Source organism: Oryx dammah, unplaced genomic scaffold, assembly GCF_014754425.2.
Source record: "Oryx dammah isolate SB20612 unplaced genomic scaffold, SCBI_Odam_1.1 HiC_scaffold_14, whole genome shotgun sequence".
In the NCBI taxonomy this organism is placed as follows: Eukaryota; Metazoa; Chordata; class Mammalia; order Artiodactyla; family Bovidae; genus Oryx; species Oryx dammah.
This window is the reverse complement of record NW_024070198.1, coordinates 13,481,433-13,508,201: the sequence shown is the minus strand read 5'-3', so window position 1 is coordinate 13,508,201 and position 26,769 is coordinate 13,481,433. Positions and strand designations below refer to the sequence as shown.

Sequence of the window (26,769 nt, the reverse complement as noted above, 5' to 3'; positions counted from 1 at the left end):
AAATAATTTTCTGTAAGTAACAACCCACTACAAAACCAATAACCCAGTGACTACAAAAGTACTGTCTCTAAATACACAATTTTCAAACTGCTCTATAGAACTACCGTCTGACCTAACAATCCCACTTCTGGGTATGTATGCAAAGAAAATGAAATCACTCTCTCAAAGAAACGTCTGCACTCCCACGTTCACTGCACTGTTAATGATAAACAAGGCATGGAAACAGCCTAACTCCCCACTGACGGATGAATAAAGACGTGACATGATGTGCATGCGTGCGTGCACACACACACACACACACTCGAATGTTATTCAGCCATGGCAAAGGACATCTTGCTGCACTGTACATTTTAAATACATAATTTTGTCAATTATACCTCAACGAACTACAAAAAAAAGAGAACCTGAAGGAATGAACAGTGGTACTACAGTTGATGCTTACCAAGTTCAACTTTCCAATTTTAACAAGCTCCTCTCCATCAACTGTAGTTTCTTTCATATGTATGGTAACAGAGAAAACTGAGTGGGATCGACTGGAAAACAAGACCAAGTTGCCCAATCATTATAATGCAAAACATTATTTGTTTTCTTTCTATAACCTAATGAAACAGCAAAGAAAGATCTACATCCACCAGGGTAGAGAAAGATAGTATCAGACAGGATATCAGTAAGATTTTGGAAGACAGTGGATAGATAGAATGATGCTAGGTTTTGGCTTTCTTCCTCCTGCTGCTTGCACAGAGGAAACCAATAATAAGCTACCTGAAAACAGCTTAAATGACTTAGAATCCTCAGGCACCTCTGAAAGCTGGATGTGGAATAGTGTTTGAACAGCTGCCTGGTGTGTCAGAAAAGACGGCTTGCAATTGATCTATTTATAAGAACCACTTGAAATATCATTACCTTAAACTCAAACAGCATCAGGCAAGCTACCAGATCACTTCCCCTCAGCGTCAACTATCTTAAAAGTACATTGCTTTGCCTCGAGAAGGTCACCAGAGACAGGTAGGTCCTTCCTCTGAACAGCACAAATAGTAAATAGCAGTGTTCACTGAAACACCACAAGTCATCACTGCTAGACTACAAGGTTTTCCAAAGTCCTTCTTATGCTGTATACTGACACTCAACTTTTATCTTAGTGATATAAAAACAATACAGATAACCAAAGACAGCATTCCTTTCTGTATCAATATCTGATGAAGAACATTATGTTTGTTAATGTCATTGATGGTTGGAATATAGTAATTTCCTTTTTTTTGGAATATAGTAATTTCTAATTTTCTCATTTGTACTTTTCATGTCATTTTTACAAAATTATTTAAGTTATTTTAAATAACAGAAAAGGGGAGGGACACAGGGAAAAATATAAACTATAGATTTGAATTATAAAATATAATCTCATGTTTTCCTGCCATTATTTGCCCAGGAGATCAGTCCTGGGTGTTCATTGGAGGGATTGATGCTGAAGCTGAAACTCCAATACTTTGGCCACCTCAGGTAAACAGTTGACTCATTGGAAAAAACTGTGATGCTGGGAGGGATTGGGGGCAAGAGGAGAAGGGAACAACAGAGGATGAGATGGCTGGATGGTATCACCAACTCGGTGGACATGAGTTTGAGTAAGCTTCGGGAGTTGGTGATGGACAGGGAGGCCTGGCATGCTGTGATTCATGGGGTCGCAAAGAGTCGGACACAACTGAGCGATTGAACTGAACTGAACTGAACTGAATTCAAGATAATAGAATTAATGCTGTTAAGCATAAAAGTCAATTCTGATTTTGGAAAACTGAATCACGTTTCTTTTCTTTATCACATACATTGATAAGAAGATATCTTTACTCCAGTCTTCAGTGAAAATTAGGGAATTTTAAATTATTCAAATATACAGAATAATGGGAATTTTATATTTCAGAGAAAAGTATTTAGAGAAAGAAATTTTCTTAAATTCATTCTTCCAAAGTCTAAATCAAGTTAAGTTATAAAGCAAACATTTAATTCAAATGGAAACTTCATTCTATGATTTGTTTATAACTCCATTTTTAATGGAAAGCTATTATAGGAAATTTAATTTAAATTATAAAATCACTCATAATTCCATGATACTGATTACTTTCATGTTATGCTATTTTTCTTCTTTCTTTAAATACACACATATTTATATAGAGCTACAATTATAATTGCTATAACATACTGTAGAATGTCCGACTATAAGAGAGCAACTATAAGAGAGCAAGACCTCAAAGTAATTTTGCAGTTCAGGGAAAATGATATTCAGGTAAGTTTAACTACCTGAAGTAACATATTTAGTTAACTGCAGAACTGGAACTAAGCACAAATACCTAACTCCTAATCTACAACTCTTTCAACTACATTCTGTTGTTTCCTTCAAAGACAAGCAAAAAAAAAAATCACCTCCGATTTGGTAAAGTGCATTTGTAGAATCTGGGATTCATCTTATAAGGGATACTATCAAATATGACTTTCTCCCCTTGAAAGCCTGTATTAGTGATCATGTGTATTCTGTTAGTGATCATGTGTCTTCCTACATTAAAGTGAAGCCATCTGAGAAGAAAGAAGTCATGTTGTACAACCTAAAAAAATAAAAAATTTTGCCCTTTATACCTCGATTAAGCTGGGGGGAAAAAAAAACAGGCCATTTGGTTTTCTTCTAATCTTTACTCAAATAAGGGATTTTCAAACTGTATTCCAAGTATCCTTAGGGGCTCCAGAAAAGTACTCAGGGCAAGTCTCCTGAAGGCTGAGGAGGTAAGCCCCCTGAGTATCCCACTGCCAAATCAACTACCCCAGCCACATTTTAATCAGGGCTCCCATGTATAATTTCATTTGGGAAAAGAAATCTACTTAAAAAAACAATAATTCTGCTCAAGTTCAACTTGTCTTTGTCCTCCTTTCAACATTCTCCCAATCTTGGTGCTCTCCTTATAAACCTCAAGCCAACTGCTAAGGCAAGCAATCCAGCACACAATCTAGGTGTGTGACTCACCTCCCTTGACACGCCCCAATCTGATTTCCCAAGTTTGGATATTCCTCTTGAAAACAAAATGAAGCAGCGGGGGAAACAAGGGCTTTCTTACCTAGAGTAGGCGTTCATCAAAGTTGCTGCGGTTGTCCTTTTCGCTGCCCCCTTCTCCAAAATTTGATAGACTTCATCCTTGTTGTGTACTGTAATTTCCTCTAAACCTTTGATTATCACTCCCCTCTGACCAAATATCAGAAGAGCACCCATTAAATTGGTTAAAAAGAAAACATATATATATATTTCTCAAAATATCACACATTAACATTTGGAGACATTTCACTGTCAAAGACTCAAGTTACCTTGTTACGAGGATCATCAAACATCTGCAGTCTCTCAGAAACATCAGAAGACGGATTAAGGAGATCAAAGAGCTCTTCATTATAGATTTCCAATAGCGACACTTTCACTGAAAATTCAGTACCATTATCAGTAAGTTTCTCAAAAATTTGATGAAGAGTACGTGGAATTATACCAGCCAAAGGATCCTGAAATTATAATATTAATAAAGACTTAAAGAATACCATTTACTGCAATAGTTAAAAGACATATATAACAAGGGCCTCCTTTATAATACATTTAAACATAAATATGTCAAAACAGGTTTAAAAAAAATTTTAAATAAACTAATGTTAGAGAAGCCAAATCATTTATAAGCCATTTACAACAATCTGTTCAATAGCAATTATTCTTCCTTACACCTTCCACAAATCTGTCATTCCAGTCAGCTAGTTCATGCCTGAGCATTATATAGAAACCAACCGAATCAAGTTCCTTATAAAGCCAAGTTCAATAATCCTCTCCAACTTTTCTCATGAGAACATAGTACCATTCTTTTAATCAGAAAAGTGGCTCATCTAACAGTATATTCCCTAATTCTGACATAAAACAAAGTTGTTTCTCAAATATCTAATTATCCTTAATAAAACTTATGACTCTAAATTTTGAAACTGTGCTTTAAGCCTAGTCCATATTTTCTATGATTACAATTCCATAACACTATTACCCATGCATAAAGTAAGTTAATGCCCCAACCACTAGAAGAAAGGATTTACCTAAATGTTGGTAATTTGGAAAATATCAGTCATTAAACTCATTTAGGTTTAAACACATTTCTTTGTGAAATGTACTATGTGCTTTCTATAATCTTCAGCAATACAGTGACCTTAATTTCATACTCAAAGTCATCATTAATAAAGTACCAAACTGCTCCTGTGGTTGTGCTAACTTTACAAGACTCACTCCCTCACTGCAAAGCCCTCCTCTTCCAGTCCTACTCACATTCCACTTTCCCACAATAATCTGCTCCAACTCTCTGTCCCAAAGAGACCCTTCTCTCATCATCTAACTGTACCATATGAATTGCTCCTCTCTCTCCCAGGAAGACTTTGTTTCTTAAACAGAAGCCATTACATACACTTTAATATCATTATACTAGTAGTTCATCCTAAATTCACATTTGACATGGTACTCTGATCTATTTCAGACAGAGGCATCCAACCAAGTTTTATTCAGCTGCACTTGAGCCACTTTAGAGACAGAAGTCTGATATAAACAATAAATACCTCCTCCCAAGTATACTCTTCATTAGGGGACCTTTCACCTTCCATTGTAAAGGTTTTTCCAGTGCCGGTTTGGCCATATCTGTCAAAATTAACAGAAGTGTTAAGCAAAAATAAATGATTACATGCATCTAAAACTTTTCATCAATTTGAAAAGTGTTTCACTCACGCAAAAATAGTGCAATTATAGCCCATAATAACTTCATCCAGAATTGGACAAACAACGCTTCGGTAAACGTCAATTTGTTTAGTATTTGCTCCAAAAACCTAGCCAAAAAACAAAAGGCATTTCTTGAAAAAAAAAAAAAAATTCAAAATTTCCTTAATAATTGTTTTTAATATATTAACTTATCCAGCCCACTAGAAACCATTTGACAACTCAAAGGATCAACTGAAATTTCTAACTACACCAGAACCTACAGAAAATATACATACTAGGATAATTTTACATTAGTGGATAATAAGAAGTAGCAGCACTTTAGGAAGTAAGTACCATATCAAAAGTGTATGTTTTCCTTGAGCTTTTGTCCGCCAGTCCTCCAGTTCGAATGCTAACTTCTTTCCGCACATGATCACATTCTACTACCGAATGGGCGTTAGCTTTCCGCTCTGCCAAATTAAATGGTCTGTAAAATGAAACACACAAGGTTATTCAAGAACTTTTTTTTTTTTTACTTTTTATTTTGTATTGGGGTATATATAACCAATTAAAACTGTTGTTATAGTTTCAGGTAAACAGCTAAGGGACTCAGCCATACATATGCTGCTAAGTCGCTTCAGTCGTGTCCGACTCTGTGCGACCCCATCCATAGACAGCAGCCCACCAGGCTCCTCCACCCATGGGATTTTCCAGGCAAGAGTACTGGAGTGGGGTGCCATCGCCTTCTCCGCAGCCATACATATAAATGTATCCGTTCTCCACCAAACTCCTCTCCTATCCAGGCTGCCACTTAACATTAAGCAGAGTCCTATGTTTTTGTGGTTATCCATTTTAAATATAGCAGTGTGTCCATGTCGATCCCCAACTCCCTAACTATCCCTTCTCCCCAGCAACCCTAAGTTCGTTCTCTAAGTCTGTGAGTCTGTTTTGTAAGTAAGTTCACTTAAGAATTAAGAACTCTTAGTTATCAGGTTACTGATGACATTTTTGTTAATATCTCAGACAAGAACAATGGGAAGTTTTAACCACACTGTTGGTGACAGAGATTAAATGGGGCCTAAATGACACTGCTAATGCAGACAGCAGAATTTTAAGGGTTTCAACCGCCAGAAATAAAATTAGTTTAAAAAGCTTTGAAAGATATGTACAATTCTGACAGGTTCTCGGAGTAGACGCTAAGAGAATTTGTAAAAAAGGTGAAACTTATTTTTCAGAATTTTATTTCCACTGTTCCTGGAATCCGGCCAAGTTAGGTTATGATGTATTAGAAAGAACATGCCAAATTTGCATCCAAAATATTAACCTGCCAAGGGATAACTGGCACAAAATAAAAATAGATTAAAATAATGACTAATATATAGAGCACTTACTACATGCCAGGTACTCACAGTTCCAAGTGTTTCACACGTGTTAATTCAGTTTTTCCTCAAGACACTGAGGTCCAGAGGGGAACATAAAACAAGTGATTGTAAGAGAGATGATGTTTAGTAAAAGTAAAAGGTGCTGTAGGAACTTACAGCAGAAACTTAATGGGGCCTTGATTAGGACAGAGCAGGACAGAGGAGGCCTGATGGGAAAGACTCCATGTGAAGTAAGATAAATGCCTCCTTGGGCATTACAGTAGAATGAGGACTCTTCATCCAGTCTGCCTGGGCAATGGAACCCTTTGTGTCTGTCTCATTTGAAAATTTAAAGGTTGGTAATAGTACCAACCTCAAAATGTAGGGAAACAAGTCCTACGTAATTTACTGTTTCCCAAGCATCTACTACTCTGCTTAGCAGACACTGAAATATTAATAATATCTGTTATATTACACTGCTTAATAAATGTCATCCTTAGGGGAACAGAAAGGAAAGCTAAAAAGAACCACAGTCCACAGAGTAGCATCCATAAGATACTGACATACTTAACACAAATCTGAGCCAAAGGGAGAGGTATTCTTGCCCTGAGTTCACTTTTCCCATTCATTATCACATACTGTGACAGGAAATGCCAAATAGGGAAGTTATCTTTCCCCTCATCACTAGACTAACCAAACCGCTATTTATGTTAAGGATACCTCAAAGTCCTCTGGCATGCCCCACCCCCATGTTTGAAAACCACATTTGTGATCCTGAGAAATCTAACTCAGTAACTTCCAAGTACTATCTTGTCCTGCTATCATTTGTTAAATGTACTGAAACCTAACAATGCACAAAAGTCACAGTATGCAGAATTGCTCTCCTGTGGTTAAAGCTTTTCCAATTGGTCTAATCTCTTGTCTGGATGTGTGATTAAGTTACCAAATGAATACCATTCAAGTTGTTTTCGGAAAGTAGTAGAAATTCCCACAAATCACACATTCCTAAAAGTTATCAAAGCTTTCACAAAGGAGCTTTAGGGACTGCTTATACTGCAATAAAGAGTACTGTCAACCAACTATTTTCCTATCCAGACTTCTTTAATTAGAAATTGCAAGGTTGCTGCTGATGACACCAGCAAAACCATCAACTGTAGTTGGCCTTCCCTGGTGGTACAGACAGTAAAGAATCTGCCTGCAATGCAGGAGACCCGGGTTCAATTTCTGGGTGGGGAAGATACCCTGAAGAAGGGAATGGCTACTCACTAGAGTATTCTTGCTGGGAGATTTCCATGAACAGAGGGGCCTGGCGGGCTACAGTCTATACAGCCGCGAAGAGTCATACACAACTGAGCGACTAACACTAATGCTTTCACTACAGTCATATTAAAATTCAAACAACCAAAATGGTAAAGAAAGACTGAGGATTAAAAAAAACAGTCCTGTCCACTAAATTCATTCATTCACTCCATAAATATTCATATAGCTACTGTACAAGTAAAGAACATCATGAAGATTGTATTCATTGTAATCAAAAAATGAAGTCATCTCTTAAAATTTTGCTGATTTCTTAGGTTATCATAAAGATTGCATTCATTGTAATCAAAAACTGAAGTCATCTCTCTTAAAATTTTGCTGATCTCTTGGTGGTTTAGTTGCTAAGTCGTGTCCAACTCTTGCGACCCCACGGACTATAGCCTGCCAGGCTCCTCTGTCCATGAGATTCTCCAGGCAAGAATACTGGGCTGGGTTGCCATTTCCTTCTCCAGAGGATCTTCCAGACCCAGGGATCAAACCCAGGTCTCCTGCCTTGTAGGCAGATTCTTTACCAACTGAGCTACTAAGGAACCCCTCAGGTTGATCTCTTAGGTTATCAAAAACTGTTGCCATTAAAAGTTTAAAACTGGGGGGAAAAAAATCAGACAAGATTATATGACAGAAACCACATGTAATCTGAAAAGCCTAAAATATTTACTATCTGGGCCCTGTGAGAAAAGATTTGATAACCCTCAAGAGCATAAGTTATTTAGTAAAGTTAGGAAATGGTAACCCACTCCAGTGTTCTTGCCTGGAGAATCCCAGGAATGGGGGGGGGGGGGGGCGGCGCCTGGTGGGCATGCTGTCTATGGGGTTGCACCAAGTCGGACATGACTGAATCGACTTAGCAGCAGCAGCAGCAGCAAGGACACATTGGGCTTCCCAGGTGGAGCAGTGGTAAAGAATCCACCTGCCAAGGCAGGAGACAGCAGAGACACAGGTTCAATACCTGGGTCAGGAAGATCCCCTAGAGAAGGAAAAGGCAACCCACTCCAGGATTCTAGCCTGGGAAATCCCATGAATAGAGGAGCCTGGTGGGCTACAGACAATGGGGTCGCAAAGATTAGGACACAACTGAGCACACACACACACACACACACACACACACACACACACACCACCACCACCACCACCACACCAAGAACAGAAATCTTTTTCTTTGAAAAAGAAAAGGCTAATCTGAAAAGAAAAACATCTCTTTGTACTGAAATTATTGTAAACATTGGACACTAAGCACTTTTCATTAGCGATAAAAGAAATCTCTTTTAAGTTAAAGCTTTAAATGTATGGAGGTGATAAACATGAAATTCAGGATAATGTTCAACTCTTGTAGAAGAAAGGGATGCGGAGGGATACAGTGGGATTCTAGCTGTAATAATTCTTCTGTTTCTAAACATACAGGCTTGTTATATTCTTTATAATTTTTTATAGGTCTGACCGATTTTTTAACAATAAAAATGAAATTAAAGAAAATAAAGCCACACAGAAAAGGTAATATTGCCTGAAGTAATTAAATGATCAAAATCATATAAAAGTTTGTATTTGAATATGAGCTGGTTTTTTTAATCTTCGAGACAAGTAACTATTAACAGAGGCCCCAGAGTGCAATTGGTAATTGGCTTGACTTCGGATTACCACCAAGTGTCTTCTCGGGCACCTACTTTAGAGTTAGCTATTACCTTTGATATATACAACTCAAGCCACCAAAGCTGTGTAGGCAATAACCTAAGAAAGTTTGTTAATACACTTTTAAAATAACCTTTTAATTTTAGAATACGTTTGGATTTACAAAAAAGTTTCTAGAGTTGGTAGTTTTTAATATCACAGCAACAAAAACAGAGACACAAAATACACATATACCAGCAAACTATGTAGGGCATCTAAAAAGCCAAATCAATCCAATATTTAGTTAAGCAATACATTGTACAAGTATGTTCTTCCACTCCTAGTGCATTTTAAAGCTGGGAAATGATGCGGAAACTAATCAGGAGAAAGCTGAATGAACACCTTCACCCACCCACTGGAAAATGTAGCACAACTTCAGTTGTCTCCTTGATTTTTTAAAATATAAACTCATTCTACAACTTAAATCTTAAAAACAAAGATGTTTATTTGTTTACTAAGGATTAAGAAAATATTGCTTCTAGAACAAAGTGAAGAGGTAAATGATTACTTTTTTCGAGATGATGGAGAGGATGGTAACAACAACTTAAGTGCTAAAACATCTGTTTAATAGGTGTGCAGTCGTTTCCAAACTGATCAACTGCAAGGAGTGGCATAATGACACCTAAATCTTTGTCGACAGTATTTTAAAAAAACAAAACACCTTTCACTAAAGAACAGCGACGAACTTCTCTTCAATAGCAGTTTAAACTATAAACTCAGATACAAATATCCTTTCTTCTGAAAAAAAAAACAAAAACCAAAAATACTAATTTACTCCTCACAGTAACCTGGTGTCATTTTCTCGAACAGAAGGCAGGAAACTAAGAACAGGAAGGTCTGGTTCCTTCAGAAAATTACCAACAAAATCCCTCTCCTCGGACCGCGCAGGAAGGAGCCCGGCAGCAAAGCCCAGGGCTCGGAACCCTGCAAGCTCGCCCTACCTGCATCTCACCACCACCTGGATGTTCTTCCCCTTTTCATCCTTCTTCTTCGCCGATGAATTCGGCTGAGACGCCATGACTGTCCCCTAAGGCCGGGTCACTGACTCGCCGTGGGGCGTGGAGCGGCTGGGCGGCCGGCGCGGACCTAGGTGCTCTCCTCCCCTGCCGGGTGCTGGCGTGCCCGCGGAAACTGCTATCCACCAGTCACGGCCACCGTGACTGACCGCGGCGTCTGCCCCGCACCCGCCGGAGCCCTGGAATCCCAAACCTAGTCTCCGCCCGAAGCCCAGGAAACCGAGCAACGACTCGGCGCCTCAATTTGAAAAAGGAGCCGACTGGCCGGGCCAATGGCAGCGCTGGCGCGCAAAGCACCATGGGACGCGGTGTCGTCACCAGACCCCCGCCCCCGGGCCGTGGCCCGCGGGAAGGTAAATAGCTGGTCTCGTGGTGGCACCCTGGAACGCGTACTCTTGTGGGAGACTCCCCGTGAGTAGTGTCACACTTCGACGTGGTCTTGCTTAAATTACAGAACGTCTTTAGGCCAGAGTTTCCTCATCTGCAGCATGGGACTGATAGCAACTGTCTCACTGGTGAGGGTAAATAATTTAGACTAGAACGACCATGTAAGCGCTCGGGAAACCTAGCCGTTATGGTAAATGATATTAGAGAATTGTAACATAGTGCTGTGGAAGCACAGAAAAGAGAGTTCCGAAGCAAGCCCCTTTAATCGTCTTGAAGAATAATTAGGAAATAATTAGCCCTAAAAAGAGCTTCCCTGGTAGCTCAGATGGTAAAGTGTCTGCCTACAATGCAGGAGACCCGGGTTGGAAAAAAGAACTGAATGCTACTTTAGGACTATTAATTTATTCTTTGACTGATGAGAACTCGTCCTCGCCGAATGATTCCAAGCAAGAAAGCAAGGTCAGATTTGCGTTTTCCAACCACGGTCCTGCAGTAGCTGTTGCAGATTCAATCTACGTGGCGCAGAATCCCACAGGCATCTCAAGGAGGTTGCGCAAACGCCCACGGCCGTCAGCCTACAACTCCCGGCAGGCAACGCTACCCAGCTCCTCTGCCGCTCAGTGACCGCCGGCTTCCGCAGAAGTACTTTGGGCGTTTTGGCAGTGTTTACGGTTACTCGACCAGATTAGATGTGGGTCGCAGACCCAGGAAATAAAGAATCATGGGGCTGTGCTATACTCGGCTCTGGGAACTTCGCTTTGGGACCATCCTTAGCCCACAGGAACCTAAATATTTTTGTAGTTTCTGATGTGATGATGGCCAGATGGGGTGGAAATTTCGCAGGCCTCCTAAAGTGTTCCTCTGCTTATTAACTTGCCTTCTTCCCCCAAGGAATCGACACATCTACAGCTTAGATGGAAATGGTCATCTTATCCTGCATAGCCAGTTGTCTGATATCTCCTCTTAGATGGCTCACCAGCATCTAAATGAACCTATCCAAAATGAAACTCTTCACCCTCACCCCCCTTACGTCCACCCTGATCTTTCTGGTTTAGACACCAGACTTTTGATTCCTTTGTTCTCCTTGTCCAATGCAGACCTGTTGGTTTTATCACTTCTGCCTGCCACTCTAGTCCAAGTCTCTTTTATCTCCACCCTGAATAACTGTCCTTAATAAACCTCCTTAACAGGTTTCCCTACTTATGTTCTTTTCCATTCCCATCTCTTGCTTAGCAAAGGGAAGGCACTTTTAAAGAACAGAACAGATCATGCTCTTTGTGTACTTTTTAGCCTTATATTAGCTTTTCATTGTACTTGGGATAAAACCCAAGCTTCTTACAATGTCCTGTACGGCCCTTGTCAAGAAGGGAGAAATTTTTAGGGAAGGTAAACTATTTTGAGTTCTTATTGCTGGACTAATGATGAAATTGACACAATACAGGTTAACAGGAGAAAAAAGACAACCTAAATTTTAATTGGAACAGAGGGAGTTCTCATAGAAATGGGACCTAGGAAGTGGCAAAGCAGGCAGCTTATAATTTTAGACAAAGAAGCAATAAATTTGTGAAAAATTGACAAGACAAAGAAACTTAGTTTTGAGTGCTCAATTAGTGAAGAATCTAAACAGTTTAGGTTTTGGGTAGCAAATTAAAGTAACAAGATTTGTTTTACTAGGCTTCTTGCCTGAATTACCTGTCTCTGGCCAGAGGGTGTCCTTTTACTGCCAGATGCTCGGAGTGCACCTTTCCTGTGAGGGATTATTTCCTGCTCCTAAGGATACAGAGAGTCAGAGTCCCTCTAGCATTGGCCATTTCTTCAGTTCAGTTCAGTCGCTCAGTCATGTCCAACTCTTTGCGACCCGCTTTGCGAATCACAGCACGCCAAGCCTCCCTGTCCATCACCAACTCCCAGAGTGTACCCAAACTCATGTCCATCGAGTCGGTGATGCCATCCAGAGGTCTCATCCTCGGTCATTCCCTTCTCCTCCTGCCCCCAATCCCTCCCAGCATCAGAGTCTTTTCCAATGAGTCAACTCTTCGCATGAGGTGGCCAAAGTACTGGAGTTTCAGCTTTAGCATCATTCCTTCCAAAGAACACCCAGGACTGATCTCCTTTAGGATGGACTGGTTGGATCTCCTTGCAGTCCAAGGGACTCTCAAGAGTCTTCTCCAACACCACAGTTCAAAAGGTAGACATCTAAACAATATTTAGGGAATTCCTTGGTGGTCCAATAGTTGGGACTGGGCATTTCTACCACTGAGGCCTGGTTAGATACCTGGTCCCGGAACTAAGTTCCCACAAGCTGCCCTGCATGGCCAAAAACAAAACCAGTGTTTACACTAGCAGTCACTTGAGTTGACACATGAAGTTAAAGAGTCTCCATTTGGTAATAGTTATAGCTGACATTTATCTAGGGTTCTCATGCGTCAGACCATGAAATACTTCGTGTGCACCATCTTATTTAATCTTCAGGACAACTTTTTGAAGCAGAAACTAGTATTTCTCACTATTTTATGAAAAAGAAGCCAAGTTAGCATATTTTCTATAGTCTACATCTAATAAGTAACAATATAAATTTATATTCATTCTGAGCCCTCCCTGATTGTTAACTGCTATCTGCCTCGCCTAATTCACCTCGGTTATTCATGTGGTCCGTGTGGTTAGTGTTCCTGCACCCCATTTTCACCATACGCTAATTGAGTTGCTTGTTATGAGCCAGGCATTGTAGAAATAGGTTGAATTGTAGTTCCTGCCCTCAAGACTAAACCTAATGGAGATGGCTGGGGTCTTACAGACATTTGTGAGAGTTTTGTTACACTAGGCAGGTTATTTTACACTGTAGAGCTCAACCTACTCAGACGAATCAATGCCTCTCTCTTGAAAATTTGCCCATGTTTAGAAATTATTTTTAATACTCTTAAGAATAGTTAACGTAAATTCTACCAAAGTAATATCATTGGCCTTGTGCTTGTCCTGATATTTTCTCTTTCAAGAGCCTGTATATATCCTGTAAAAATTATTTTTAATTGAATTTTATATTTCTGAAAGTAAAACATGGACATTATTTTAAAAGTTAAATACTTTCTAAAAGGCTTATAACAACAACAACAACAAAGCTATTTTCCTGCCTTATCTCATCCCAGACCTCCATGTCAGAAATAACTACTTTCAACTTAACTACTTTTGTATCATTTACACATATTTCATTTCTATAAAGAATTTGTATATACTATTACCTTTTGATTAATCAATTTTCAACGTTATTTATTGACTTCCTCTTAACAAAAGATAGAATCTTACCATCCCCTCTGCTTTCCCTTTGCCATACATTCAATATTATAATTTTTCTTAAATCAAAGACCTGTATTTAGCTTATATGCCTATTCAGAGCTGAGCATTTCAATCTAGCGAGATTATGTTTCCTTTGCTTTTTGCCTATCCTGAAGTTAATCGTTGCCCAATTTTGTTTGATTAGCTTTCCTTGCTTTCTTAATTCTTCCTATATCCTCTCAGTAAAACTTTCCACTAGTTCAGTCACATTAGAAATCTATCAGTTTCAAACAGAGCTGATTACTCTCTGCTGCCATCCAAGGGTTTCCCTTGGTTGTTTTTGTTGTTGCTGTTGTTTTGGCCATGCTGAGCAGCATATTGGAGATCATGTTTCTGGATCTGATGTGTGTACACTTTCTTGGTTTACTCTCTTATTTACTCCCGTAACTTCCTGAGAAACAGTACAGAGGAGATAAATTTTTTGAGAACTTGCTTGTCTGAAAATGTTTTTATTCTACTCTGACTTGTGATTTCTAGGTAAATTATACATAGAATTCCAGATTCTAAGTACTTTTATGTCAAGTTTTTTTGTTTTTTGAGGGAGTGTATTAGCTTCCTACAGCTGCTGTAACAATTCACAGCAAACTTGTTGGTTTTAGAACAAAAGCATTCTTTCACAGTTCTAGAGGCCAGAAGTCTGAACAGAGTTTCACTGGGTCAAAATCAAGCTGTCAGTAGGGCCAGACTCTTGCTGGAGGCTTTCCAGGGAGAATCTGTTTCTTGTGCCTTCCAGCCTTCTGGTGGCTGCTAGCTTTCTGTTGCTTGTGGTACCTCACTCCAGTACTTCCATGCTTTCTCCTCTATGTCAAATCTCCTTCTGTCTTTTTGTTTCACAAGGTGACATTCAAAAGAATTAGGATGTGAATATCTTCAGGGGTATAGTTATTCAACCTACCACAGGAAGGATATCATAAAAGTCCCTTATTTATTCTGATGTTGTTCTGTTAAATGTCTTAGTGCTCATGAGGAATCTGAATTTATATTCTAATGGATTTTTTAAAGAGCTTTGGTTAGCAAATACAAAGATCCCAGATAAGATTAAATGTAGCTATAGTCTGTTTTCTATCAAAAGTAGATTTCTCTTTCTGTGAGCTGCCATATGGGACTCTCTAGCTGTCAGTGGTTTTACTGTATAACCTATTTATATTCATCACAAACATAATTATCTAATATTTGTGTAATTGTCTGGGTTGTATAACTTGAGTTAGATGCTTGTGAGAAGTCATAAAACATGGCCAGAGTAGGAGATAATGATTATTCATTAATTACATTCTCACTAATCTCTTCAGAAATAACAATGTTGGGCTTTGAAAAGCTCTTTCACTGATTAAAATAATCAATATTTGTTCTACAATCAGTATTTTGTCCACAATTAGTAATTGTTCCACAAATATGTTCAAAATCTCAGTGTGGAGCTATTACCTCACATATACTATGATGGCTATATTTTTTAGAAATGAATAATAACAAGTGTAAGAATGTAGAGAAATTGGAATCCTCATACATTGCTGGCAGAAATGCAAAATGGTGTGGCCACTTTGCAAAACAGTCTTGCAGTTCCCCAAAACTTTACACATAGAGTTACTGCATGACCCAGGAATTCCACTTCTAGGTATACATTCAGTAGATTTGAAAACAAATGTCCATATAAAACTGTACACAAATGTTCAATTGCAGTGTTATTCAAAATAGTATAAAAAAAAAAAAGGTGGAAACAACCCACATGTCCATCCATTGACGAGTGGATTTTTTTTTAAATGTGGTACATCTAAACAATGGAATATTTACTATTCTACAATAAACAGGAATAAAGTACTGATAGATGTTTCAGTACAGATAAACCTTGAAAAGATTATGATACGTGAAAGAAGCTGGACACAAAAGACCACATTTTCTATGATTCCATTTATTCAAAATGTTCAGAATAAGAAAATCCATAAAGACAGAAGGTATATTAGTGGTTACCAGGGTCTCAGGGAGGAGGATATAGTGGAGTGATGATTGCTGATCGGGTTTCTTTTGAGGGTGATTAAAATATTATGGAGTTAGACAGTGGTGATGTTTGCACAACCTTGTTAATATACTTGAAACCACTAAGTTATACACTTTTAAATGGCAAATGGTATGGTATGTAAATTGTATCTCAGTAAAAAAATTCTTCAGCATGAGTTTTGGTATTTGAAACAGAAGTACTTCTGCGTCTTCTCTGCAGAGATTAGTTTTTAAGCACAAAATGTGCTTCTGGCAAAACTATGACTCTAGACATCGACTTACATCCTTCACAAAATCAGAATTTGTTGGGGATCACAGATGTAGATCGATTTTTGTTTTTTTTTTTTGTCTTTTTGGCTGCACTACACAGCTGGTGGGATTCTAGTTCCCCAACCAGGACTGAATCCGATCCCCTGACAGTGAAAGAGTGGAGTCCTAACCACTGGACCACGAGGGAATTCCTTGTAGATTGATTTTTGATCCGTGGTTTGTTGAATCCAAGGATGTGAAACCCGTTGATATGGAGGACCACCTATATCATACCACTTTGTATAAAGAATGTGAACATCTACAGATTTTTATATCCATGAGAGTCCTGGGACCAACACCTGTGAGAACTGATGGATGACTGTATATACCCAAAAACACTGAAAACTTACATCTGCACAGAAACCTGCAAGTGGATGTTTATACCAGGTTTATTCAAAATTGTCAGAACTTAAAAGCTGACAAGATGTCCTTTTCATAACTGCTATATCCAAAGAAGTTAATACTGTTCAGTGGTAAAAAGAAATGAGCTATCAAGCCGTAAGAAGACATGCAGGAAATTTTAAAATGTGTTTCTAAAAGAAAGAAACCAATTTGAAAAAGCTTCAGTCCTCTCTCTTCCTTGGCGCTGCCTACGGAGGTGGCAGCCATCTCTGACTCGGCATCATGGTCGCCCTCAGACCCCTCGTGAAGCCCAAGATCGTCAAAAAGAGGACCAAGAAGTTCATCCGGCATCAGTCAGACCGATATGTCAAAATCAAGCGGAACTGGCGGAAACCCAGAGGTACTGACAACAGGGTGAGCAGAAGATTCAAGGGCCAGATCTTGATGCCCAATATCGGTTACGGGAGCAACAAGAAAACCAAGCACATGCTGCCCAGCGGCTTCCGGAAGTTCCTGGTCCACAACGTCAAGGAGCTTGAGGTGCTGCTGACGTGCAGCAAATCTTACTGTGCTGAGATTGCTCACAACGTCTCCTCCAAGAACCGCAAGGCCATTGTGGAAAGAGCAGCTCAGCTGGCCATCAGAATCACCAATCACAATGCCAGGCTGCACAGCGAGGAAAATGAATAGACAGCCTGTGTGCACATTTTGTTTGTGGTAATAAAAGCATGAAACCCGAAAAAAAAAGAAAGAAAAAGCTTCACACTGAATAATTCCAACTATATGACATTCTGGAAAGGCAAAACTGTAGAGCCAGTAAAAAGCTCAGTGTTGGCCAGGGTTTGGGGGAGGAAATGCAAAAAGCAAAAAGGCTGTCTGGGGAGGCCTTACAAATAGCTGTGAAAAGAAGAGAAGTGAAAAGCAAAGGAGAAAAGGAAAAATACAAGCATCTGAATGCAGAGTTCCAAAGAATAGCAAGAAGAGATAAGAAAGCCTTCCTCAGTGATCAATGCAAAGAAATAGAGGAAAAGAACAGAATGGGAGAGACTAGAGATCTCTTCTAGAAAATTAGAGATACCCAGGGAACATTTCATGCAAAGATGGGCTCGATAAAGGACAGAAATGGTCTGGACCTAACAGAAGCAGAAGATATTAAGAGGTGGCAAGAATACACAGAAGAACTGTACAAAAAAGATCTTCAAGACCAAGATAATCACGATAGTGTGATCACTCATCTAGAGCCAGACATCCTGGAATGTGAAGTCAGGTGGGCCGTAGAAAGCATCAGTATGAACAAAGCTAGTGGAGGTGATGGAATTCCAGCAGAGCTATTTCAAATCCTGAAAGATGATGCTGTGAAAGTGCTGCACTCAATATGCCAGCAAATTTGGAAAACTCAGCAGTGGCCACAGGACTGGAAAAGGTCAGTTTTCATTCCAATCCCAAAGAAAGGCAATGCCAAAGAATGCTCAAACTACCGCACAATTGCATTCATCTCACAGGCTAGTAAAGTAATGCTCCAAATTCTCCAAGCCAGGCTTCAGCAATACATGAACCGTGAACTTCCAGATGTTCAAACTGGTTTTAGAAAAGGCAGAGGAACCAGAGATCAAATTGCCAACATCTGCTAGATCATGGAAAAAGCAAGAGTTCCAGAAAAACGTCTATTTCTGCTTTATTGACTATGGCAAAGCCTTTGACTGTGTGAATCACAAGAAACTGTGGAAAATTCTGAAAGAGATGGGAATACCAGACCACCTGACCTGCCTCTTGAGAAACCTATAGGCAGGTCAGGAAGCAACAGTTAGAACTGGACATAGAACAACAGACTGGTTCCAAACAGGAAAAGGAGTATGTCAAGGCTGTATATTGTCACTCTGCTTATTTAACTTAAATGCAGAGTACATCATGAGAAACGCTGGCCTGGAAGAAGCACAAGCTGGAATCAAGATTGCCGGGAGAAATATCAATAACCTCAAATATGCCGATGACACCACTCTTATGGCAGAAAGTGAAGAGGAACTAAAAAGTTCACTTGATGAAAGTGAAAGTGGAGAGTGAAAAAGTTGGTTTAAAGCTCAACATTCAGAAAACGAAGATCATGGCATCTGGTCCCATCACTTCATGGGAAATAGATGGAGAAACAGGGGAAACAGTGTCAAGACTTTATTTTGGGGGGCTCCAAAATCACTGCAGATGGTGACTGCAACCATGAAATTAAAAGACACTTACTCCTTGGAAGGAAAGTTATGACCAACCTAGATAGCGTATTAAAAAGCAGAGACGTTACTTTGCCGACTAAGGTCCGTCTAGTCAAGGCTATGGTTTTTCCAGTGGTCATGTATGGATATGAGAGTTGGACTGTGAAGAAAGTTGAATGCCAAAGAATTGATGCTTTTGAACTGTGGTGTTAGAGAAGACTCTTGAGAGTCCCTTGGACTGCAAGGAGATCCAACCAGTCCATCCTAAAGGAGATCAGTCCTGGGTGTTCTTTGGAAGGAATGATGCTAAAGCTGAAACTCCAGTACTTTGGCTACCTCATGCGAAGAGTTGACTCATTGAAAAAGACTCTGATGCTGGGAGGGACTAGGGGCAGGAGGAGAAGGGGACGACAGAGGATGAGATGGCTGGATGGCATCACTGACTTGATGGACGTGAGTTTGAGTGAACTCCAGGAGTTGGTGATGGACAGGAAGGCCTTGCGTGCTGCAATTCATGAAGTTGCAAAGAGTTGGACATGACTGAGCAACTGAACTGAACTGAGGGATGAATAGGCAGAGCACAGAGGATTTTTAGGGCCATGAAACTACTTTGTATTATTCTATAATGATGGATACATGTTATTATATTTGTCCAAATCCATAGGATGTCTAACACCAAAAGTGAATTCTAATGTAAACTGTGGACTTTGGGTAGTAAGGATGTTTCAATGTGGGTTTATCAATTGTAATAAATGTACTTCTCTTGTGGGGGATGTTTGATAATAGGGCAGACCATGTACATGTATGGGTGGGGTATGTTTGGGATATCTCGGACCTTTCTCTCAATTTTCTTGTGAAACTAAAACTGCTCTCAAAGAATAGTTTTCCAAACCTTTTTTAAGAAGTATCTTTGGTCATTTCACAGAGCTTTACTTTTATCATCAAAATAAAGAAAAGCATATTAAATAGGGATCCTATTGTCCTAGTGTAGAATTATATTTTATTGAAATGTAAATCTGTGTTTTGTTCTCACTGTATTTTCTTCCAAGCAGGGAGCTAGGCCTCTTTGAAGAACAATTTAAGGATGGCAAGTGTTGGCTACTATCTTGGACTTTCTATGTGAAACCTGTTGGAAGTTATTAGTAATCTGGAGAACTTATAGAGTTTTATATAAACCACCAGCTCATGAACATCTGATTTTCCATAGTAATTAGTTTATACCTATGATTATTACTATAATTTTTATGTCCTTAAATTTTACTCTAATAACTGTGATAGCAGATATGATTTTACAACCATGATTTTGAGTGGTATAAGAAATATCACATTATTTTATTTAAATGACATTAAATGTGAGTTCTGCTTCCACCTGGAAACTTCAACTGATTACTCTTGCAAGTTCCCCCACACAACTCATACTCTGGGATGTGCAAAGGCCCAGGGGTTCACACAGAAAAAAACACGTGGGGAGAGCCCTCCAAGTTTTGATTTGATTTATGAGTTACTTCTGATATGTCTATTGTGCAACTTGCCTCTTAAGACTGGGAACTCTGCTGCTTTGGGGCCACCATTAGGACAAGGGCATTGTTGCTCCAGGACTTCGAAGACAATGTTTTCTAGGTTCTGCTACTGCTGAGAAGTCCAAAGTCATTCCAACTCCTGAACATTTGTGGGTGGCTTCTTTTTTTCTCTCTCTCTCTGGAACCTCAATAATCAGCTCTCTCCCTTCAACGTGCTAAAAGTCTGCAATAATCTGACTTGGTATGTGTCTGTTTTCACCCACCGAACTGAGCATTTGGTGGATCCTTTCAGTCTGGCAACTCATTTCCTTCAGTTCTGGAAAATAATTTTGACGTATTCATTGAACATTTCTACTATTTTTTTTTCCTGTTCTTTCTTAAATTCCTATATGCGTATAATAGATTCTCATTACCTAGTGATAACTATTAGTATTTTTTAATGATGATTTTCTTACCTTTTTAATATCTATTTATTTACTTTTGGCTGTGCTATGCTGGGTCTTCGTTGCCACCAGGGCTTTTCTCTAGCTGCGGTGAGTGGGTGCGCCTCTCTAGCTGTGGGGCTCGGGCTTCTCAGTGCGGTGGCTTCTCTTGCTGCAGAGCACAAGCTCTAGAGTGCGTGCCCTTCAGTAGCTGTGGAGCATGGCCTCAGTTGCCCCGAGGCATGTGGGATCTTCCTGGACCAGGGATCAGACCTCTGTCTCCTCCACTGGTAGGCAGATTCTTTACCATTGAGCCACCAGGGAAGTCCTACTAATATTTTTTCCAATATCTATACTTATATTTTTAATAATCGAAATCATAGTTAAATACGTAATTTCACTTCCTGAATTTTTATTTAACATAACTTATTATTCCAAGCTCTAAAAATGTCTTCATAAATATTTTTATTTGTATGACCTTTTAAGGCTCTTGAGCAACATCTATGCTCTTCTTTAGTGAATAATTTTGGTAGTAATTGACTTTAGCTATCATTTTCAATGGTTGCCAGAATCATGTTAGGTGTTTTTTTTGGTAGCAGACTAGATCTTACCTGCAGCCCCTGCAGTGGAAGTATGGAGTCTTAATCACTGCACCACCAGAAAGGTCCCCAAGTTAGGTTTAATTATTGTATGTCTATGGGGTATGAATGCCAAAGAGAACAACAAAAAAGTCCTGAAATGCTTAAGTACTGAGTGACTCCAAACCCAAATTTTGGTTACTATTTATAGTGCATTCTGATAGTAGCATCTCAATAGCAAAGATTAGTTGGAAGAGAAAAGGAAAGAAATTTCCAGTACTCTTTCTGTCAAATTCCAGAACATTTCAGACTCCCTCTTGTCCTGAACCTTTGTGATTGATGTTTACACTGCCTAGAGTCTTTTCCCTCATCTGTTCCTATAATTGGCTCCCTCTTACCTTTCAAGTCTTAACTTGAATACCACTTCCTCAGAGAGTCTTTCCCCAGACTATTCTGTCTAAAGGAGACCCTTAAGCTCTCTAACAAAACCCCATTTCTTTCTTTCTCCACATAGCAAAAGGAGATGTTGAAATTTTATGCTTCATGTTTCCCTTTATCAGCTGTTACCTCAGGATTTTTTCCTGGAGATAGAGGGTGTCCCAGAGAATTAGGGAATGCAAAGAGAAAAAACATATTCAGTATGTGTAATTTTCAAGCTAGGCTCTTAAGGGGAGGCCCTGAGAAGAACCCGAAGCAAGGCAGAAACGGAGAAACAGGTGACTGCCCCTCCACAACTTTCAACTCCTGAGTGGTACATTGGATGGACAGAAAGGAATGTAGAAAGAAGAAGCTAATGGAGGTCAGGAACTGTTAAAACACACGCATATGCACAAATCCCAAGAGAAAATCTGGTGGAGAGTTAGCCCAAGAAAAGGGCCACAGAAGCTGGCTCTCCAATGGCACCTGCCTATGTAGTCCAAACCCTGAACCCCATGCTCTGCGCTTTTGTTGAGCATCCACCTAAACTGTCCCATGTGTACACTCAACAGCCCAGGACATGCATAAACCCCCTGAATATAAATGGCGAGATCTTTGTTACCTTCCTCCACCCAGAGAGGCAGTAGTGATGATGGAGGGAAACTCCCAGAACTGTTATTTGGGTGCCACTGACAGCATGAAGATCCATCATAGTTACTCTAACATTATTTTAACCACATTATATAGTTATATAAAATATTCATTGACTTGTTTATCTCTCTTAGTATAGTATCAACCCCAAAAGAATAGAAACCTGGCTCATCTTTTCTCTGAGGTATCCTCAACATCTAGAGCAAAGCCTGGGTCTATATTTGTTAAATGGATAAATCAAGAGCACTCTTAACTATAAAAAATATGACATAGATTTTTACATTACTATTTCAAGTACTGCACATAAAGTAACTCAAACTTACCATTAAGGACTAGCAAGGAGGAGTCATTTAGGAAAACTTTTAACAAATTTTTAATTAATAAATCACTGATCTATAAACATTTTTTAAAATTCATATTGCGTTTAGGTATTTTATTACCATACTACTGCACTTAAGACTAATATACATTACGGAACTCTTTATGATGGAAAATTTTAAACATAAATAAAATCAGAGAATAGCATTAGTATATCCTCCATATATCTATTGAGAGAGTCATTTCCTAGGCAGGTTGATAAGTCTAGGGGTCCCCAAGGAGAGAGGGGTCTAGAATTGTCAAGGAGGAAGAAAGGACAAATCTTTTTTTCACTCTATATGCCTTCAGTCAGTTCAGTTGCTCAGTCGTGTCCGACTCTTGGCGACCCCATGAATCGCAGCACGCCAGGCCTCCCTGTCCATCACCAACTCCCAGATTTCACTCAAACTCACGTCCATCGATCAGTGATGCCATCCAGCCATCTCATCCTCTGTCGTCCCCTTCTCCTCCTGTCCCCAATCCATCCCAGCATCAGAGTCTTTTCCAATGAGTCAACTCTTTGCATGAGGTGGCCAAAGTACTGGAGTTTCAGCTTTAGCATCATTCCTTCCAAAGAAATCCCAGGGCTGATCTCCTTCAGAATGGACTGGTTGGATCTCCTGGCAGTCCAAGGGACTCTCAAGAGTCTTCTCCAATACCACAGTTCAAAAGCATCAATTCTTGGGCGCTCAGCCTTCTTCACAGTCCAACTCTCACATCCATACATGACCACAGGAAAAACCATAGCCTTGACTAGACGGACCTTAGTCGGCAAAGTAATGTCTCTACTTTTCAATATACTATCTAGGTTGCTCAAACTTTTCTTCCAAGGAGTAAGTGTCTTTTAATTTCATGGTTGCAGTCACCATCTGCAGTGATTTTGGAGCCCCCCAAAATAAAGTCTGACACTGTTTCCACTGTTTCCCCATCTATTTGCCATGAAGTGATGGGACCGGAAGCCATGATCTTCGCTTTCTGAATGTTAAGCTTTAGACCAACTTTTTCACTCTCCTCTTTCACTTTCATCAAGAGGCTTTTTAGCTCCTCTTCACTTTCTGCCATAAGGGTGGTGTCATCTGCATATCTGAGGTTTTTGATATTTCTCCCGGCAATCTTGATTCCAGCTTGTGTTTCTTCCAGTCCAGCGTTTCTCATGATGTACACTGCATATAAGTTAAATAAGCAGGGTGACAATATACAGCCTTGACATACTCCTTTTTCTATTTGGTACCAGTCTGTTGTTCCATGTCCAGTTCTAACTGCTGCTTCCTGACCTGCATACAGATTTCTCAAGAGGCAGGTCTGGTGGTCTGGTATTCCCATCTCTTTCAGAATTGTCCACAGTTTCTTGTGATCCACACTGTCAAAGGCTTTGGCATAGTCAAGAAAGCAGAAATAGATGTTTTTCTGGAACTCTTGCTTTTTCCATGATCCAGTGGATGTTGGCAATTTGATCTCTGGTTCCTCTGCCTTTTCTAAAACCAGCTTGAACATCTGGAAGTTCATGGTTCACGTATTGCTGAAGCCTGGCTTGGAGAATTTGGAGCATTACTTTACTAGCCTGTGAGATGAGTGCAATTGTGTGGTAGTTTGAGCATTCTTTGGCATTGCCTTTCTTTGGGATTGGAATGAAAACTGACTTTTCCAGTCCTGTGGCCACTGCTGAGTTTTCCAAATTAGCTGGCATATTGAGTGCAGCACTTTCACAGCATCATCTTTCAGGATTTGAAACAGCTCAACTGGAATTCCATCACCTCCACTAGCTTTGTTCTTAGTGATGCTTTCCAAGGCCCACTTGACTTCACATTCCAGGATGTCTGGCTCTAGATTAGTGATAACACCATCATGATTATCTGGGTCGTGAAGATCTTTTTTGTACAATTCTTCTGTTTATTCTTGCCACCTCTTCTTAATATCTTCTGCTTCTGTTAGGTCCAGACCATTTCTGTCCTTTATCGAGCCCATCTTTGTATGAAATGTTCCCTTGGTATCTCTAATTTTCTTGAAGAGATCTCTAGTCTTTCCCATTCTGTTCTTTTCCTCTATTTCTTTGCATTGATCGCTGAAGAAGGCTTTCTTATCTCTCCTTGCTATTCTCTGGGACTCTGCATTCAGATGCTTATATCTTTCCTTTTCTCCTTTGCTTTCGCCTCTGTTCTTTTCACAGCCTCCTCAGATAGCCATTTTGCTTTTTTGCATTTCTTTTCCATGCAGATGGTCTTGATCCCTGTCTCCTGTACAATGTCACAAACCTCATTCCATAGTTCATCAGGCACTCTATCCAATCTAGGCCCTTAAATCTATTTCTCACTTCCACTGTATAATCATAAGGGATTTGATTTAGGTCATACCTGAATGGTCTAGCGGTTTCCCTACTTTCTTCAATTTGAGTCTGAATTTGGTAATAAGGAGTTCATGATCTGAGCCACAGTCAGCTCCTGGTCTTGTCTTTGTTGACTGTATAGAGCTTCTCCATCTTTGGCTGCAAAGAATATAATCAATCTGATTTTGGTGTTGACCATCTGGTGATGTCCATGTGTAGAGTCTTCTCTTGTGTTGTTGGAAGAGGGTTTTTGCTATGACCAGTGCATTTTCTTGGCAAAACTCTATTAGTCTTTGCCCTGCTTCATTCTGCATTCCAAGGCCAAATTTGCCTGTTACTCCAGGTGTTTCTTGACTTCCTACTTTTGCATTCCAGTCCCCTTTAATGAAAAGGACATCTTTTTTGGGTGTTTGTTCTAAAAGATCTTGTAGGTCTTCCTAGAACTGTTCAACTTCAGCTTCTTCAGCGTTACTGTTTGGGGCATAGACTTGGATTACTGTGATATTGAATGGTTTGCCTTGGAAATGAACAGAAATCATTCTGTCGTTTTTGAGATTGCATCCAAGTACTGCATTTTGGACTCTTTTGTTGACCATGATGGCTACTCCATTTCTTCTGAGGGATTCCTGCCCGCAGTAGTAGATATAATGGTCATCTGAGTTAAATTCACCCATTCCAGTCCATTTTAGTTTGCTGATTCCTAGAATGTCGACGTTTACCCTTGCCATCTCCTTTCTGACCACTTCCAATTTGCCTTGATTCATGGACCTGACATTCCAGGTTCCTATGCAATATTGCTCTTTACAGCATCAGACCTTGCTTCTATCACCAGTCACATCCACAGCTGGGTATTGTTTTTGCTTTGGCTCCATCCTTTCATTCTTTCTGAATTTATTTCTCCACTGATCTCCAGTAGCATATTGGGCACCTACTGACCTGGGGAGTTCCTCTTTCAGTATCCTATCATTTTGCCTTTTCATATTGTTCATGGGGTTCTCAAGGCAAGAATACTGAAGTGGATTGCCATTCCCTTCTCCAGTGGACCACATTCTGTCAGACCTCTCCACCATGACCCACCCATCTTGGGATGACCCGCCGGTCTTGGTTTGCCCCACAGGCATGGCTTGGTTTCATTGAGTTAGACAAGGTTGTGGTCCTAGTGTGATTAGATTGACTAGTTTTCTGTGAGTATGGTTTCTGTGTGTCTGCCCTCTGATGACCTCTTGCAACACCTACCATCTTACTTGGGTTTCTCTTACCTTGGGCATGGGGTATCTCTTCACGGCTGCTCTAGCAAAGCACAGCCGCTGTGCCTTACCTTGGACGAGGGGTATCTCCTTACCACTGCCCTTCCTGACCTTCAATGTGGGATAGCTCCTCTACACCCTCCTACGCCCTGGCAGCAACTGCTCCTTGGGTTGCTCCTCCAGGCCGCCGCCCCTGGCCTCGGGTGAGGGGTGGCTCCTCAGGGCCACTGCCCCTGGCCTCGGGCGGATTATATAACAATAATGTATCCTGCCTGAGGACAGTCTCTGGATTAAACCTTCTGGCTAATTGTTATCTTAAATTGTAAATTATGGGAGTAGATCTGGTGAGGTCTTTACAATCTCCAGACATTCTTTGGATTCATTGGAGAGTATATAACTCCATTGCTAACACTAGCAAGGGGGTATTCTTTCTGCCCCCTTCTAATGCCTATGTCAGAAGCTTTTTCCATCTCCTTTATACTTTAACCGAACTTTATTACACAAAAGCTCTGGGCAATCAAGCCTCGTCTCTGGCACTGGATTGAATTCTTCTCCTCTGGAGGCCAAGAATCCCGGTGTCTTTGCGTGGTTCAGCA

At 40.0% G+C, this 26,769-nt stretch overlaps 2 protein-coding genes across 2 annotated transcripts in view; one reads left to right on the top strand and one right to left on the bottom strand.

Annotated features, from left to right (window-relative positions):
- KIF11 (kinesin family member 11) overlaps positions 1-10,395 on the bottom strand; it is a 42,066-nt gene extending 31,671 nt beyond the window's left edge. Inside the window, exons 1-7 of the mRNA XM_040254529.1 lie at positions 10,023-10,395; positions 5,093-5,225; positions 4,769-4,866; positions 4,603-4,681; positions 3,340-3,525; positions 3,096-3,220; positions 443-533 (exon numbers count right to left, since the gene is read on the bottom strand). Of these exons, the coding sequence (XP_040110463.1) occupies positions 443-533; positions 3,096-3,220; positions 3,340-3,525; positions 4,603-4,681; positions 4,769-4,866; positions 5,093-5,225; positions 10,023-10,099 (789 nt within the window). The 5' untranslated portion in view covers positions 10,100-10,395. The remainder of the gene's footprint in view (positions 1-442; positions 534-3,095; positions 3,221-3,339; positions 3,526-4,602; positions 4,682-4,768; positions 4,867-5,092; positions 5,226-10,022) is intronic.
- A 6,296-nt stretch (positions 10,396-16,691) lies between these two features.
- On the top strand, positions 16,692-17,208 carry LOC120873695 (60S ribosomal protein L32-like). Its single transcript, XM_040254528.1, has one exon. The coding sequence runs from the start codon at positions 16,740-16,742 to the stop codon at positions 17,145-17,147; it is 408 nt and encodes a 135-aa protein (XP_040110462.1). The 5' UTR covers positions 16,692-16,739; the 3' UTR covers positions 17,148-17,208.
- The last annotated feature ends 9,561 nt before the right edge of the window (positions 17,209-26,769 follow it).